General features: G+C 33.2%; 2 protein-coding genes across 3 annotated transcripts; one reads left to right on the top strand and one right to left on the bottom strand.

Moving 5' to 3' along the window:
* Window positions 1–2,007: 2,007 nt before the first annotated feature.
* On the top strand, window positions 2,008–5,654 carry LOC106671329 (H/ACA ribonucleoprotein complex subunit 3). The gene is made up of 3 exons (XM_014402220.2): window positions 2,008–2,166; window positions 4,581–4,623; window positions 5,424–5,654. Exons 1-3 carry the CDS (start codon window positions 2,113–2,115, stop codon window positions 5,519–5,521), a joined length of 195 nt encoding a protein of 64 aa, XP_014257706.1. The 5' UTR covers window positions 2,008–2,112; the 3' UTR covers window positions 5,522–5,654.
* A 2,349-nt stretch (window positions 5,655–8,003) lies between these two features.
* On the bottom strand, window positions 8,004–13,674 carry LOC106672753 (spastin). 2 transcript variants are annotated; one of them, XM_014404425.2, is made up of 10 exons: window positions 13,441–13,674; window positions 12,841–13,054; window positions 11,914–12,084; window positions 11,675–11,832; window positions 11,311–11,469; window positions 10,950–11,207; window positions 9,275–9,465; window positions 8,896–9,089; window positions 8,174–8,337; window positions 8,004–8,085 (listed from the first exon to the last, which is right to left on the bottom strand). In XM_014404425.2, the coding sequence occupies exons 2-9, from the start codon at window positions 12,971–12,973 to the stop codon at window positions 8,174–8,176; spliced, it is 1,428 nt and encodes a 475-aa protein (XP_014259911.1). In that variant the 5' UTR covers window positions 12,974–13,054; window positions 13,441–13,674; the 3' UTR covers window positions 8,004–8,085. The 2 variants fall into 2 exon arrangements, with proteins under 2 accessions (XP_014259911.1, XP_014259902.1); XM_014404416.2 differs by having other exon boundaries at window positions 12,841–13,666.
* Window positions 13,675–14,897: the final 1,223 nt, after the last annotated feature.

Below are 14,897 nucleotides of genomic sequence, written 5' to 3'. Positions count from 1 at the left end.
TACATCATTTTGTGAATTAAATTTACTTTTTTTCTACCAAACTGACATTTTTTCAAATCAAATTCACCTTTTTGTGAAGTAATTATTTTCAAAATAAATTCAACCTTTTGCCAATTACATTCACCCTTTTGCAATACATTTTTTTCCTAAATAAATTAACTTATTTTTTCAACCAGCCACCTTTTTCACATCAAATTTTCCTTTTTGTAAATTGGATTAACTTATAATTCAACATCACCCTTCTGCAAATCTATTTCAACTTTTGGTGAATTAATTTTTAAAAAATTGAATTCACTGTTTCGGAAATTAAATTAACTTACTTTTCAATCAAGCTCACTCTTTTGTAAAACAATTTCACTGTTTTGTGAAATTTAAAAAAAAAATTGAATTCAGTTTTGGAAATTTAATTTGATTATTTTTAAATTATCTTCACCTTTTTGGAAATCAATTTCACTTTTTGTGAAATAAAAAAAATTGATTCAGTTTTGGAAATTTAATTTGATTATTTTGAAATTAACTTCACCCTTTTGTAAATCAATTTCACGGTTTTGTGAAATTAAAAAAAATAAATTCACTGTTTTGGAAATTTATTCAATTATTTTTTCAATCGAATTCACTCTTTTCAAATTAATTCTACTTGTTTACAAATTAATTTTGTGTAAAGTAAATTCACTATTATCCTGATTCAATTCACCCTTTACCCTATCAAATTCATATTTTTTTGCAAATCAGATTCACTCTTTTCAAATTAAATTGACATCCTTTTGTGAATTAAATTGACTTTTTTTCTACCAAATTGGCACTGTTTCAATTCAAATTCACCTTTTTGGGAAGTAGTTATTTTTAAAAGTATCTTATTGATTACTTTTCAATCAAGCTCACTCTTTTGCAAATCAATTTCACCTTTTTGTAAATTAAAAAAAATTGAATTCAGTTTTGGAAATATAATTCGATTATTTTTAAATTAACTTCACCTTTTTGGAAATCAATTTCACTTTTTGTGAATTTAAAAATAATTGAATTCACTGTTTTGGAAATTTATTCTAATATTTTTTCAATCAAATTCACTCTTTTTCAAATTAAACTGACATCCTTTTGTGAATTAAATTGACTTTTTTCTACCAAATTGGCACTGTTTCAAATCAAATTCACCGTTTTGGGAAGTACTTATTTTTAAAACAAATTGAACCTTTTGCAAATTACATTCGGCCTTTTGCAATTCATTTTTTTTTTGTGCTAAATAAATTAACTTTTTTCAACCAGTCACCTTTTTCAAATCAAATTCTTCTTTTTGTAAATTAGATTACCTTTTTTGAAATCAAATTCATCAAATTTTCAATTCAATTACATCCTTATGCAAATTAAAGTAACTTTCTTTAAATCAAATTTACTGTTGCAAATTATATTAGCTCTTTTCAATATCAAATTCATTTTTTTACAAATTTAATTAAATTAAACTAAATTCATTATTTTGTAAATCAAATAAGGGTGAATTTCATATTAACAAATTGAACTGAATTTGCCAAAGAGTAAATTTGATTTAAAAAATTGTAAATTTTGTTGAGAAAAAGTTAATTCAGTTCGCAAAACGGTAAAATTTATTCACAATAGGGAGAATTTAAATTAAAAACTGTGAATTTGAATTTCAAAAGCGTAAATTTCGCATGAAAAGAGTGAATTTAATTTGAAAAAGCTGAAACACCTGTCCGCCACATAAATTCTTAATACGGTTTTTCGTTCATTCAAAAAAATTATGGTATAAACGATACATCATACATATAACGCCGGAAATTCGTGTTTCGAATTTGTTTTAACTATAAACTGCCCTTTACTATTGTTATTATTTTATTAATAATATTAACCTGGGTTGTACAATGTGAGAACGTTAAGGAAACGCTGGCCCAACGGATTTGAAATTTTCGTACCATTGCAGACCAGCGCACTTTTTGAAGAATCGATTGGAATAAGTCAATGTTTCAAATTTCGATCCTACCCCGGTTTAGCCGTTTAGTTTTACTGTTCACAATTGACGATCGCGGTTCGGGTGCACGTGCTTTTCACCTACGGAAATAATTCGCTCCTGGCTGGCCAGTTTAATACTTTCCAACAAACATGTATATGATGTACTACTTGAACGACAAGGGCGAAAGGGTTTACAGTTTAAAGGTAAATTTACAATTTTTCAACATAAATTCTCTTTTACAAAAGTTGCGTCGGTTAGTGTTACTATGAACTGAGTAAAAATGAATAGGGTTCTTGAATTTAAAAAATACCAAAAAGGTTTTAATTCCATAATTTTGTTTATTGGACACAATAATTTTTTTAAAATAATTAATACCATGTATCCTCTGTTAGCTACAATCTTTGTGAACCCGTTAGGCATACTGTTAGTAAGGTTGTAGCTAATTTCATAGGAATTACACTGCATAGATGTTACTTTGCTGCATGCAGTCAGTTGTTGCAGTCAACTGGCTGCGGATGGTGATGGAAAAGTCTTCAGTGCAAAGCATCCCCCATGTGCTCAACATGATTGAGATCTGGATACAATGGACTTCCCCTACTATGGGAAATTCCCAGGTTTTATAAAAATTGATGAACTCTGTCTCTCTCTGTGCCAGCTCCTCACAGTAAGCACACTCTTACTGTGAGTAGGAACTATGTTTTTGAAAAGATTGAACAAGACACTCGCTCAACCATCTATCTTTTCTGTGAGATCCTGGTTCGAGAGATGTGTACCTCGATAATTTCTTGGACGTAACAGACTAGGGTGAGGTTGCCTTCAATGATATAGTGTCCAGTTCGTCCTCCAGTGTAATCCTTATCCCAGCAGAGACCGTTACACCGCTTCCTCCAAACTGCAATAAAGCGAGCATGAAGGCATTGTACGCCTCTTCTCAGTATTCTTTGGGCCTGCTATCACTATACAGAAAGTAAACATAACAGGATTCCAATTGGTGCTCCCTTCTAGGCGCTGCCTGCACCATACTCTCCTCAGTTGCTGGTGGCGGGCTATTGCTGCAGTTCGTCTCAAAGGGGCATACGATGTGAGGCCAAGTTCCCACAAACGATTACGAATTGATAAAGGCCTTGCCAAAACATCTTTTACTTCATTTAGGATCTGGGGTGCACTATGGAATGGGTTCCGTCTTGCAGCATTGACCGTTTTTTTTCTATAAGATCCACTTGCTGGTGAACTCAATGACTTTCTTACAATCATATTGTGAATTTCTGGTTCAAGATGATTTTTTTCATGGTTAAAGAGAACACAACTGCATTAAAATGGAGAAAATATGAGAAAAGGTTTTTGCGGGATTCGAACCCACGACCTTCAGCTAAATACACCGCTACTCTACCACTTGAGCTGTCGTGACTTTGATCCACTCAGACACTAACTTCCCATCTCAACCAATACCTTTCATAAATATTAATTAATTGAAAAATGTTAATTGGTCAATCGGACCACGAACTGTAATAGATTTAATTTTACATAAACTGAAGTATATGTTCACGAAAGCTCTCCGTGGCCATTTTATTTGTCACCGAGAATCAAATTGATTACACGACATTTGAAAAATGGCAAAAAGGAGGGAAAATTTGAGAGGTGAGGTTGAGATGGGAAGTTAGTGTCTGAGGGATCGAAGTCACGATAGCTCAAGTGGTAGAGCAGCGGCGGATTTAGCCGAAGGTCGTGGGTTCGAATCCCACTCGTGAGCTGACTTTTTCATCTCAGCCAATACCTTTCATAAATATTAATTAATTGAATTATGTAGGAACTTCATTCCTGTACATCATCAGTTTCACAACGACTGCTCCCCACTGAAAAAATCTTCCTCTTCCATAACAACTTTTCTATCTTCAGGATCACTATATAACTTCTTGCAAGACACGACAGCGAGTAACCAAAGAAAAAATGGAAAAAATTGCTACCGAATGACCTCAGAAAAAAAATGACAACCATGAAAAAAGTGACGCGTCACTAACAAGCGGGGTGTGGTGCACACCAATATAAAAAGACAGTAATCACAGCTACTTGTCAACTTAGTGGAAAGGATCATCACAGTAGAAGAATGGTATTAGTGAATAAAGAGCCAGGGTAAACAGCCCACTGACTAAAGTAACAGACCAAAAATGAATTTTGAACACTCATTGGGGTGTACCACCCCCCACTAGTACATACCAGAGTTAAGAGCTATTTTATCCCCCCTTCTTTACTTATACACTTAGAAGGAAAAACTGTGGCCACCCTTAATATTTTTAATTATCTCTTAGACAGCCAATCCGTTTTAAAGGTGTAAATAAAACACAAAATCTCCCACTTCAGTTAAAAATTGTTTTTTGTAAATAAATCTTTGAATTGTCGATCTCTTCTTTGTTGGTTTTTCTGTAAAACTTTTGTAACTTGTTTGCGTGATGGTTTTAAGCAATAAAGATTCGGCTAGAATCTAGCGTTGTCAGAAGATGGAAGAACTTAGGCGTATGTAGCCTTCCTTCCTTAACATTCCCAGAACAACTGTTCGATTTATGTTATTAACAGATTATGTAATGTGTAATTAGTACATCTGGTAATTAATGTGTTTCAGAAAACTGATCCGAACGGAATGCCTACATTTTCTGCCCATCCTGGTAAGTAAAAAAAAAAAAAAAAGATTCGCCGGTCCTCTATGTGTTTTCCTTCTTTTTCCCTTCTTTTACACGCATTTTGTTTTAAACTGTAGCTTTTTTGCATGAGAGGCAAAAACTGTGGCTACCCTTAGTATTTTTAATTATCTCTTCGACAACCCACCATTGATTATCTTATAACAATATTTGGTCTGTTTTAAAGGATTAGAGATAAATAAAACACAATCAAAATCTCCCAATTGTGAGACTAAATAAAAGGTATTTTACCTTAATAAAATGATATTTTTAATAGCAATATAATTGTTACTGTTTGCACAATTTTGAGAATGGTTCCCTCATTTGTTCATATATTGTCGAGTTGATCCAGTTCATGTTCATTCGATGTGAATGGAATACAAAGCTGGCTAATACTGCAGTCCTGATAGTGCAGCAGTCATACTGAATTCAGCAAACAATGCGTTTTTCCTGGATAAGATTACTTAATAGCCACTATTACGCGATAGACATTTATTTTACTTAATCTAATTGTTTTAACTTATAGAAAAGTAAAAATCAAATTTTTTTGCATAAAAATATATTAATTTTTATTTAGTTTTAAAAGTATTTTTTCCAAAATTTATTCATTTTAAGTTATTTGCTAAAAATATTGTTTAATGAATTTTTTAAAATTATTTTAAGCTTTTACAAATAAGCTCGTCACTGATACCTTCCAAAATTTCACAATTACATATGTTTAATTAATTTTAATCTGTTTACAACATGTATACAATTAATTTTTCTACTTGAAATTGTTCTGTTTACAGCTAGATATTCACCTGCTGACAATTTCTCAAGGGAGAGGATCATTATTAAAAGAAGACATAAGCTGTTGCTCACTCAGAAGCCAGTTCCAGCCTACTGAATAAATAAAAATTTATTATTGATAAATTATGGAGTTTATTGTCAGTTGATTATCAGGTTCTCATTTCTGTACAATTGTTTTTCTACCATTAAATTATAATTTTTTGCAATATATACGTGTTTTTTGTTTGTTTTTTTGGCAGTTTACTTTGTCCTATACTATTGTGTTGTTTCTACTCAAGTATGTTTTTGGGCTGAATATACGAATTTTTTTGCATGATAAATTTCAGCGAATATCAATGCCAAGCCAAATTTCCTGCTGAGGTCTTGTGACGGACCAATCAGGAATTGCAATACTGACAGACGTAAACATCTAGTATAATAAGCAAACCAAAGTGATCAGAAACAAACAAACTACAAATATCAATGCACTAATTTGACCTGATGATTCACTAATTTAAATTTGTTAGTTCCAAAGGCTTTTTTTGCCTACACTGATGTTTTTTGATTGGATATACAATTTTTTTTCATGACCAATTTCATGTCACCAAGGATTGATTGCACATGAGTTAGGGGTTAGGTCTAGTTTAGGATCAGGTTAGGTTTATTTTAGGATCGTATTAGGTTAGATATAGCACCTATATATCGTATTATATAGGTTAATTATTATATAGATAATTATATATTATAGGAACTAAGCAAATGAAATTAACTTTTTTTTTTTAAATTGAATTAACTTAGTTTAGGAACAGGTTAGGTTAAGTTTATGAATGGATTAGGTTAGATATAGGGACAGGTTTGGTTAGATTTCATGTCACCAAGGATTGATTGCACATGAGTTAGGAGTTAGGTCTAGTTTAGGATCAGGTTAGGTTGAGTTTAGGGACAGGTTAGGTTTATTTTAGGATCATATTAGGTTAGACATAACACCTATATATCGTATTATATAGGTTTGGTTAGAAAATTATATAATATATAGGAATTTAATTATAATTACATATTATTATAGGAACTAGGCAAATGAAATTAACTTTTTTTTTGTTTTTTTTTAATTGAATTAACTTAGTTTAGGAACAGGTTAGGTTAAGTTTAGGGACAGGTTAGGTTTAGTTTAGGAATGGATTAGGTTAGATATAGGGACAGGTTTGGTTAGAAAATTGGTTTGGTTAGAAAATTATATAATATATAGGAATTTAATTATAATTACATATTATTATAGGAACTAGGCAAATGAAATTAACTTTTTTTTTTAATCGAATTAACTTTTTGGCAAATCAAATTCACTTTTGCAAATTAAATTAATTTTTTTATCCCAATCAAATAATTGTATTATTACGTATTTTGCAAATTAAACTTTTTTCCATTCAAATTAGCTATGTCGCAAATCAAATTATATTTTTTCAATCAAATTCATTATTTTGCAAATTAAATTTGTTTATATTTTTTCAATCAAGTTTACTGTTTTTCCAATTAATTCTTTTTTTCATTCAAATTCATTATTTTGCAAATCAAATTCACTGCTTTGCAAATTAAATTAATTTTTTACATCGAATTTGCTACTTTGCAAATTAATTTTTTTTTTCAATCAAATTTACTTCACAACACCCCACTCTCTAGAATTGGTTGAGCAACGGCCATCTTTTCTGTATTTCCATGAATGCACATCCTACACATTCCCTATTTGAATTGGGAAAATTTCTGTCTCAGCCTGCTCGTAAGTCCTGATTATATAGGATAATAGGCCACATCCATATTTCAAATTTCCTGGCCTTGTACAGTACAAAACCTACTGAACCATTTAGGTCTTCAATCGGCATTTTATAAATCCAAAAAAGATCTTGCATGTGAAGGTAAGGCTTTCGATTAGGGTTGCATTACAAATCCATGATTCAATGTTCAATATGTGACGACAAAGCGTCTGGCTTTGTCTATCTTCGTCTCTATCTGAAAGCATCTTCAAAATTAGTTACTGGGCGCTGTAAAAATTGTAATTTTAAAACGTTATAGGAAGTAAAAAATCAGGATAAGATGGAAAATATAAACTTGAAAACAAATATATAATTTATTTTATAAAGTAATAAAAAATGCCATTACAAAACTATAATGAAAAGAAAAGACTAGTTTCAAAAGCACAAATTATTAGGGAAAAAATATCAATTTTAAGTTTATACATTTAAACAAATGTAATTTAACAAAACAAAAAAAAAATACAACACTAGGAGCTAATTCAAAATGTAAAAAGGAATTTAAATGTCAAACAATAATGCAAGTATATGTAGGTAGTTGGAGGTAGAGAAAGGCCACTCCATTTTCAGTCTTTCCCACCAATACAAAAATATATGCAGAGGCCGATCACCCTCCAAGAGGGCTGTTTTATGGATTGCCACATCGCTGAACTGATGCAGTACAGCTCTATCGAGTATAAAGAAATTTTCCAATTTAAAAGCAATATTGTTACAAAAAGAGGATACAAATATTTTCAATGTGCAAATAAATTCAATAATTTTGTGATTTGTTTCTTTCCACTGATCACATTTTTTTTTAATCAAAAGCCTTGTTTGAGTTCAGTGCTGCATAAATTAGGTAACTGGAATTAGGCATCAATCAATCTCAATTTCCTTTAACCTAAAATGTAAAATTCACATATTATTTCATACATAAATACTACATACTATGACTAATCGCATGTAAATCTAATTGCTTTATCCCTTACTCATAAGCTGACGTCCCCATATTGTTGATTCCATTTATCATAAAGAGCCAGATTTGACGGTGAAACACTTCTGCGGATTCTATTTAACGACTGGATAAAATCCTGAAATGAAATTGGTCTAACTTTCACAGGATCAAGTGTCCTTACTTGTTCGGTGTTTAATTCTAAAATAAAAAAATAATGCTATTAATTGGAATTGAAATACTTGATATTTCTTATTCATGCTAATAAATTACATTCGCACTGCCCCAGAGTACTTGATATTCCTTGGGGTCTCCACTTTCAAACTAATAAATACATTCACTCAGTACATTAATACAAATAAGAACTGTTTTTCATTCACCCTTTACAGTCAAACCAATATATATACAGACATTTATCTCATGTATTTGTGCCACAGTACTCGATATTTCTTGGGAACTGAGTCTGGCACATCCATTCACACTAATAAATACATTTGTTTAAAAAAAACACACACAGATCTATGTAAAAACGACGTTTATAGTTATGAAGTATTGTAACAACATAAGGCCATGCATAGGTCACGTGGAATTTCAAATTTCTAGCTTTGAATCCCAGCACCCATGGAATTTTATTTGAGACTTTAAAAAAGTTTTTATAAGAAAGTTAGTTTGACATTAAGCACGATTTTCGCAGTTCCTGTTATGTTGTCTGGCATGCCGCAAAAAAAGATAAATTAATATTTATTTATTGTAACGAACCTCTTATAGGTGCAAGTGCTGCATCCTTAGCAAGAGCTGTTATATCGCTCCCAGAATAACCTTCAGTGAGATGAGCAATGGTATCGATTTCAGATTTGGTCAAAGGATTTCCTTGTCGAGATAATAACCTAGTTAAAAGAACGGCTCTGGTTTTTGGATCCGGCAAGCAAACGTAAACCCTCTTTGGAAATCTCCTGAAATATTCATGGGCAAATTAAAAAAAATAGAATTTTAAAATTTTGTCCAAACTAAATTAATTATCTAATAAAATGGTAATTTTAAGACAGTAATTATAATAAAACAATACTGTCATTTTATTATTATTATTTTTTTTTTTAGTTTTTCCTATTATGTATCTAAATTATTATATTTATAATACCTTAATAGTGCTTCATCAAGTTCTTGAGGACGGTTTGTTGCAGCCATTACAAGTACTCGATGATCACTACTAGCAGGAAGTCCGTCAAGTTCGACTAAAAATTCTGTTTTCAAACGCCTGCTTGCTTCGTGCTCGCCTTCTTTCCTTTCGCTCAAAACTGAATCCACCTCGTCGACAAACACAATTGAAGGCTAAAAACCAAATTACCTTGTAGACTTGGTGAAAGATGAAGACTACTAAAAATCAAAGGTAATAAAATAATTCACTAATTTCGTGGTCCGCTTGACCAATTAATACATTACAATTAATTAAGGTTTTTAGTTGAGATGAAAAAAGTCAATGGCACGAGAGGGATTCGAACCCACGACCTTCGGCTTGATACGCCGCTACTCTACCACTTGAGCTATCGTGACATCGATCCACTCGGGCACCAACTTCCCATCTTAACCCCTCAAGTAGCGGCGTATCAAGCCGAAGGTCGTGGGTTCGAATCCCGCTCGTGCCATTGACTTTTTTCATCTCAACTAAAAACCTTAATTAATTGTAATAAAATAATTTCTGTCATCGATGGTTTAAAGTCTTCACGACCTCTTGGCTGTCAAACCACTTTATAATAATTTTTTCATATCATAAACAATTAAAAAGCCATGGGTTCTGCCTCAATTGGAGCCCAGAGAACTGCTACTGTGGTAAGTACAAGTTGGACGCCCTAACCACTCAGCCATGGTCCCCTTGAAGTTAATACTCCGTAAATATATTATGTTAATTTGTGAATCAAATCATTAGTTTTACATTATGGAAGGAATATTTCCCAAATTTAACATAATTGTACACATTTAGTTTATCTAATATTTCAACACACCTAACCTGTCACTAAATCGCAACTTGTTTACTTTCTGGAAAGGATGTAATACTCACAAAACAGTACTTGTGAGTAGAACCATCCTTTCCAAAATATGAGATACTCACCACACCTAAATGGTTTCTATAAACCTAATCCTAACCCATCACTAATCCTAATCTATTACTAACTTTTACCCTAACCCTAACTCATCATTAACCCTAACCCACAACCTACCCTACTAACCCAATCTATCACTAGCCATGCCTGATACTAACCCTAACCTGCCACTAACCCTTACCCAACTCATCTGAAACCCTAACTTGTCACTTAGTCTAACCTTTAAAGCATATAGTGAGTTAAAAACGCTGGTTTTCGGCTTTCCCTTTTCTGAGTATAAGTTCAGAGAAAGAACCATTCCTGGTATTAACATTGTGCAATTCAAAGAAAACGAAAAGACTACTTTGGGTGCATAAAATTAATAAGAGAGAAAAATTGGGAAATATTATTATTTAAATACTACTTAATTACTAAAATATTTCTGTTTGATCACTCATTTTAACCTAGAACAAACCCAATCTGTGCCTCAAAGAACAAAGATGGTAGGTCTTTAATTTTGTATGACAGATTGCTTGTCACTGCAGCAAAATCAATAGCAATGGATCAGTACAACTAAAATGCAAGGCAACCATCGCTTCCTGCCACAATGGAAAACACTTTCAGTCTGCGCAGTACTTAACCTAACTAATCCAACTCATGCAACTCCCCAGTAATGCAAAAAAAATCTATGAAGCCTAAAAATATATTCAGGTTAAAAAAGAACATTTTATTTACCTCAAGTTGTCGAGCGACTGAAAAAAGTGCCCGGACCAATTTTTCTCCTTCTCCAACATATTTTGAGGTCAAGCTTGCAGCGCTGATGCTAAAGAATGTTGAATTTGAAGCAGTTGCAACTGCTCTAGCAAGTAGTGTTTTCCCATTCCCTGGTGGTCCGAAGAGGAGAAGACCTCTTGCCGGTGTCCGAAGGCCGGTAAAAAGTTCTGGTCGTAAAGAAGGTAAAATAACCATCTCATTTAAAGCCTGTTTGGCTATCTACAAAAAAAAATCATAATAATAAAAATTAATAATAGTAAATAGAATATATAAAATTAGATGAAATATAAGGTTATTATGTGTCTGGCATGGTAAAACTTACTTCTTGACCAGCAACATCATCCCAAGAAACAGGTGTGCCTCCTTCCAATATTTCATCCATTACTATTTGTGCTAGCTTTGGATCCACACCTTTTAAATATGCTGATCTGGTGGCTACTTTGGCTTTTGTAGTTTTATGCACGGGTGACGTACAAGGGCCCTTAAAAATAATTATTGATAGAATACTTTTCAGTTACAGTCTTGAGAGATATATTGTTGTACTGCTTACACAGAAGATTAAAATTTTGGTAAAAAGGGTACAAATTTAAGTATCGGTTAAAATGTGTAAAAAAAAATTCAACAAATTGACTGACGACTATCTTTTATTAGCCATAATAATTATAAACTAACGGAATAAAACTTACAGAAAATTGTCTTTTAATCGCTGGAGGAGTATGCGTAATTTTGGCAATTGCTTGAGATGAATTATGTGATCGCGATCCCATAGACCTAGGAAGTGTTTTACTTTTCACAAGAACGTTTCCCCTTCCAGGTCCGCCAAGCAGCATCTTTTTCTCTGATGCTACACACAAAACCAATTACATATATTTCATCATATACGATCAGGTTGATTTAATCAAATGAATTTATTCTATGATATTACTTAATAGATTCAGCCTGTCGTTGGCCATGGCAAGATTCGTTTTCATTTTTTCCTGAAGCCTCTGCGCCCTGTCCCATACATCTCCTTTTCCATGACTACACTCAATCGCAATACCTCTTTCTAATTCTGTGATCCCTTGTTTGTAATATGCTATCGCTATCTGTTTATGGCCTGACAACAGAATAAAACAAAAAAAAATTCGCTATAGGTATGAATAAAATTCAGCGTTTCCAAATAGCATTTTGAAAGCAACTCTTGACGGCCTAACATCACTTAAATCAATTCACAGACACAGTTTTAATTATTAATATTAATTTAAGTACACAGTTTCTGATCGTTTTGATCTGCGTATGGTCTGTGTCTGTGGATGGTAAGAAACCAACAAAGATTCGCATAGTTAAAGCAATAGTTTTCTCAAAAGAAACCTACGACTGCAATAGCTGGACCATAATGAAGGATGAGCAAAGGAAAGATGCTTTTGAACTGTAGTGTTTGAAGAAAATTCTGAGTGCCTCGACTGCTCGCTAGAGGGAATAATATTAAAGTCAAAACTGAAGAACTTTGGTTACACAATGAGAAGAGAGGATACCCTGAGGAAGAAAATGATGCTACGGAAAGGCAAAAGGGAGATGGGTCACGTCATGAAGGGAAAAATGGATGGATGATATTTTGGAGGTGACGGATTCAACCATGGTGGAACTGGGGTTGGTGACGGTCAACAGGAAGCTCTGACATGAGCTGGTTCTTGAAGTTACAAAGAGTCGGAAGAGATTTAATGAACAAACAACAAATAAGCAGCCAATTGTTTCTGATAGAAACGAATACATCTAATGAACAAATACAAATACATTACAGCATCATCACCAAGAAGAAATCTTACATTTCAATACAGTTATTAGAAAAACAATATATATATAAAATATTAACCTTCATTTTCTTCGTCGATCTTAAGAGCTTTCGATATAAATTCAAACGCTCGCCTGTGGTGTTCTTTCTGCTTGGAGAGGAGTGGATCTCCAGACAGAGAAGAAACGGTGCGTTTCATTTTGTGACTCGTCATCCGGCAGATTAGTTCTTCGCATAGTAAATCGTTGTTCTGTAAATCTTTCCGCGCTGTCTGATTAGTCTCGACGTTCTGACCCTTCGATTTGAATATCATCAACTTGGAACTCGACTTCCATATATAACGTAGTATAACAAAAAACAAGTAAATAAGTGAGCGCAAAATATTAAAAACGAAAACCAAAGGCAAAGAAGCTATGTGCAAGTTCTTTTCATGGACCGATTCTTTTTCGTTATTGGCGTTACCCTTTTCCTCGGATTTTCTACCTTTTTTCACACATTTTTGATTATCTTTATGAAACATTAGTCGGCGAAAGCGAATTAATAGTGTGAGAATCTCTCAATAACAAAACAAGCAACAAATTAGTGCAAGCATAACGATAAACAATTGTGTAACATTTTTTGTTATTATTATTTTTTGTTAATAATAAATTAGAAAGACCGACGCAAAGAAACAACACTTACAAGCTAAAGGAATATACGAGAACGATTATTGCTTAAAGAAAGGATGAAATTAAAGAGAAAACGTCTTAACGAAGGCACGGAAGATAAAAGGAGTGGCAGAAGTGAGAAAAGTCGACATCCCACCGACTGAGAGGAGCCGGAATCACTAGAAACTTCAACCAGTCACTAGTCAGGCAGCAGTCACTATGGTGTAAGCAGTCACTACTCACTAATCACTATGGTGAGATTGGACTGACTGCAGGCACAGAGGAAAAACCGGCGCAGGTCGCCTCGAACCATGCGTCATCTACCCAACTCAATTGACTCTTCATCATTGGGTCGATTATATGGCTCATAGGGAATTGGAGAAACGGTTTCATCATTTATTCAGTATAAACTACCGTCGACAAACCAGAGATGAGATTACAATCAAAACTTTAACAATTATTTATTTTACTTGTTTATTTTAAAGGTACAAATAGGAATACCTAAAGTATCTATTACCTGTACATGAATTAAAAATAATTTTATTTTATAAATATAGTAAAACAATAATTATAGGATTGGCCATAAACGGCGCCAAAGCTTGCTTACACATGCCCCATATACAGAGAAAGATTGCTCGATGTGCCCATAATAGAGGCATGCCATGCCTTGGCTCCTCACAGAGAGTGTGTAGGCTGTAGTGGTTCTCGAGCACAGCAGTCAGTTTCTAGGTCCCCTGTTCAGTTTTTTAGAGGAAGTGTATTTTTTTACTGTATCTTATGTTCTATGTGTTTTGTTTGAATGTGTGTATTCATAAAAGTACCCTAACGACCCGTATTTAGGTTAGATTACAAATACAGTGTGTAGGTCGATGGAGAAATATCCAGTACTCCACTGACTAATCAGAATGGTTGCAATGCATGAATGTGAATTTGTGCGACTGATTTATCCAACTATATTGTAGTTTGCATGAGTTTGGGGCTGAAATAACTAGCAGCCTAATCCTGTTGGTAGAGGAGCGACGATCTTGCTACGTTTGGCTTAAGGGAGATACTAGCCCTAGTAGGTGAAGGTCCCTCATGTATAGATCCTAAGGTCAGTACATCGGGGAGTGACAACCCTTCGGGGTGAAAGTCTGAATAGTAATAATAATAAAACATATAGTAAAATATACAAAACAATAATGACAATACTATATTCTTTAAAATATTAATTGTGTATAATCAAATGATAAAACCACATTACAAAAGAAAATCAGAAAGAGAAAAAAGGTAAAAGGAAATGGGAAAAAGAAAAGGGAGAGGGAAGTAAAAGAGATGATTCGTGTTGTTTTAAAAAATCAGATGCCATGGACCCAAAACAAGCCAGTGAGGAAGCAGAACATATTTCCAAGGGAAGCAGGTTCCATAGTTTTGGCCCTGCAATTCAGAAGGATAAGACTAAAGTTGTAAAGGAATCTTGATGACTTGGGATATGATTGGTGCATTTGGATA

Source organism: Cimex lectularius, unplaced genomic scaffold (genome assembly GCF_000648675.2).
Source record: "Cimex lectularius strain Harlan isolate CLEC.00 unplaced genomic scaffold, Clec_2.1 scaffold159, whole genome shotgun sequence".
NCBI lineage: Eukaryota > Metazoa > Arthropoda > Insecta > Hemiptera > Cimicidae > Cimex > Cimex lectularius.
Note: the sequence above shows the minus strand (reverse complement) of the source record. Positions and strands in the feature narration are given on the sequence as shown.

Bases quoted from the DNA above. Each gene is read 5' to 3' on its own strand.
- LOC106671329 (XM_014402220.2), top strand. From the start codon at position 2,113: ATGTATATGATGTACTACTTGAACGACAAGGGCGAAAGGGTTTACAGT. The intron at 2,167-4,580 runs GTAAATTTACAA...AATGTGTTTCAG, and splicing joins AAAGGGTTTACAGTTTAAAG to AAAACTGATCCGAACGGAAT. The intron at 4,624-5,423 runs GTAAGTAAAAAA...TTCTGTTTACAG, and splicing joins TACATTTTCTGCCCATCCTG to CTAGATATTCACCTGCTGAC.
- LOC106672753 (XM_014404416.2), bottom strand. From the start codon at position 13,279: ATGTTTCATAAAGATAATCAAAAATGTGTGAAAAAAGGTAGAAAATCC. The intron at 11,208-11,310 runs GTAAGTTTTACC...TTTTTTTTGTAG, and splicing joins ATGATGTTGCTGGTCAAGAA to ATAGCCAAACAGGCTTTAAA. The intron at 9,090-9,274 runs GTATTATAAATA...TGAATATTTCAG, and splicing joins CTTGATGAAGCACTATTAAG to GAGATTTCCAAAGAGGGTTT.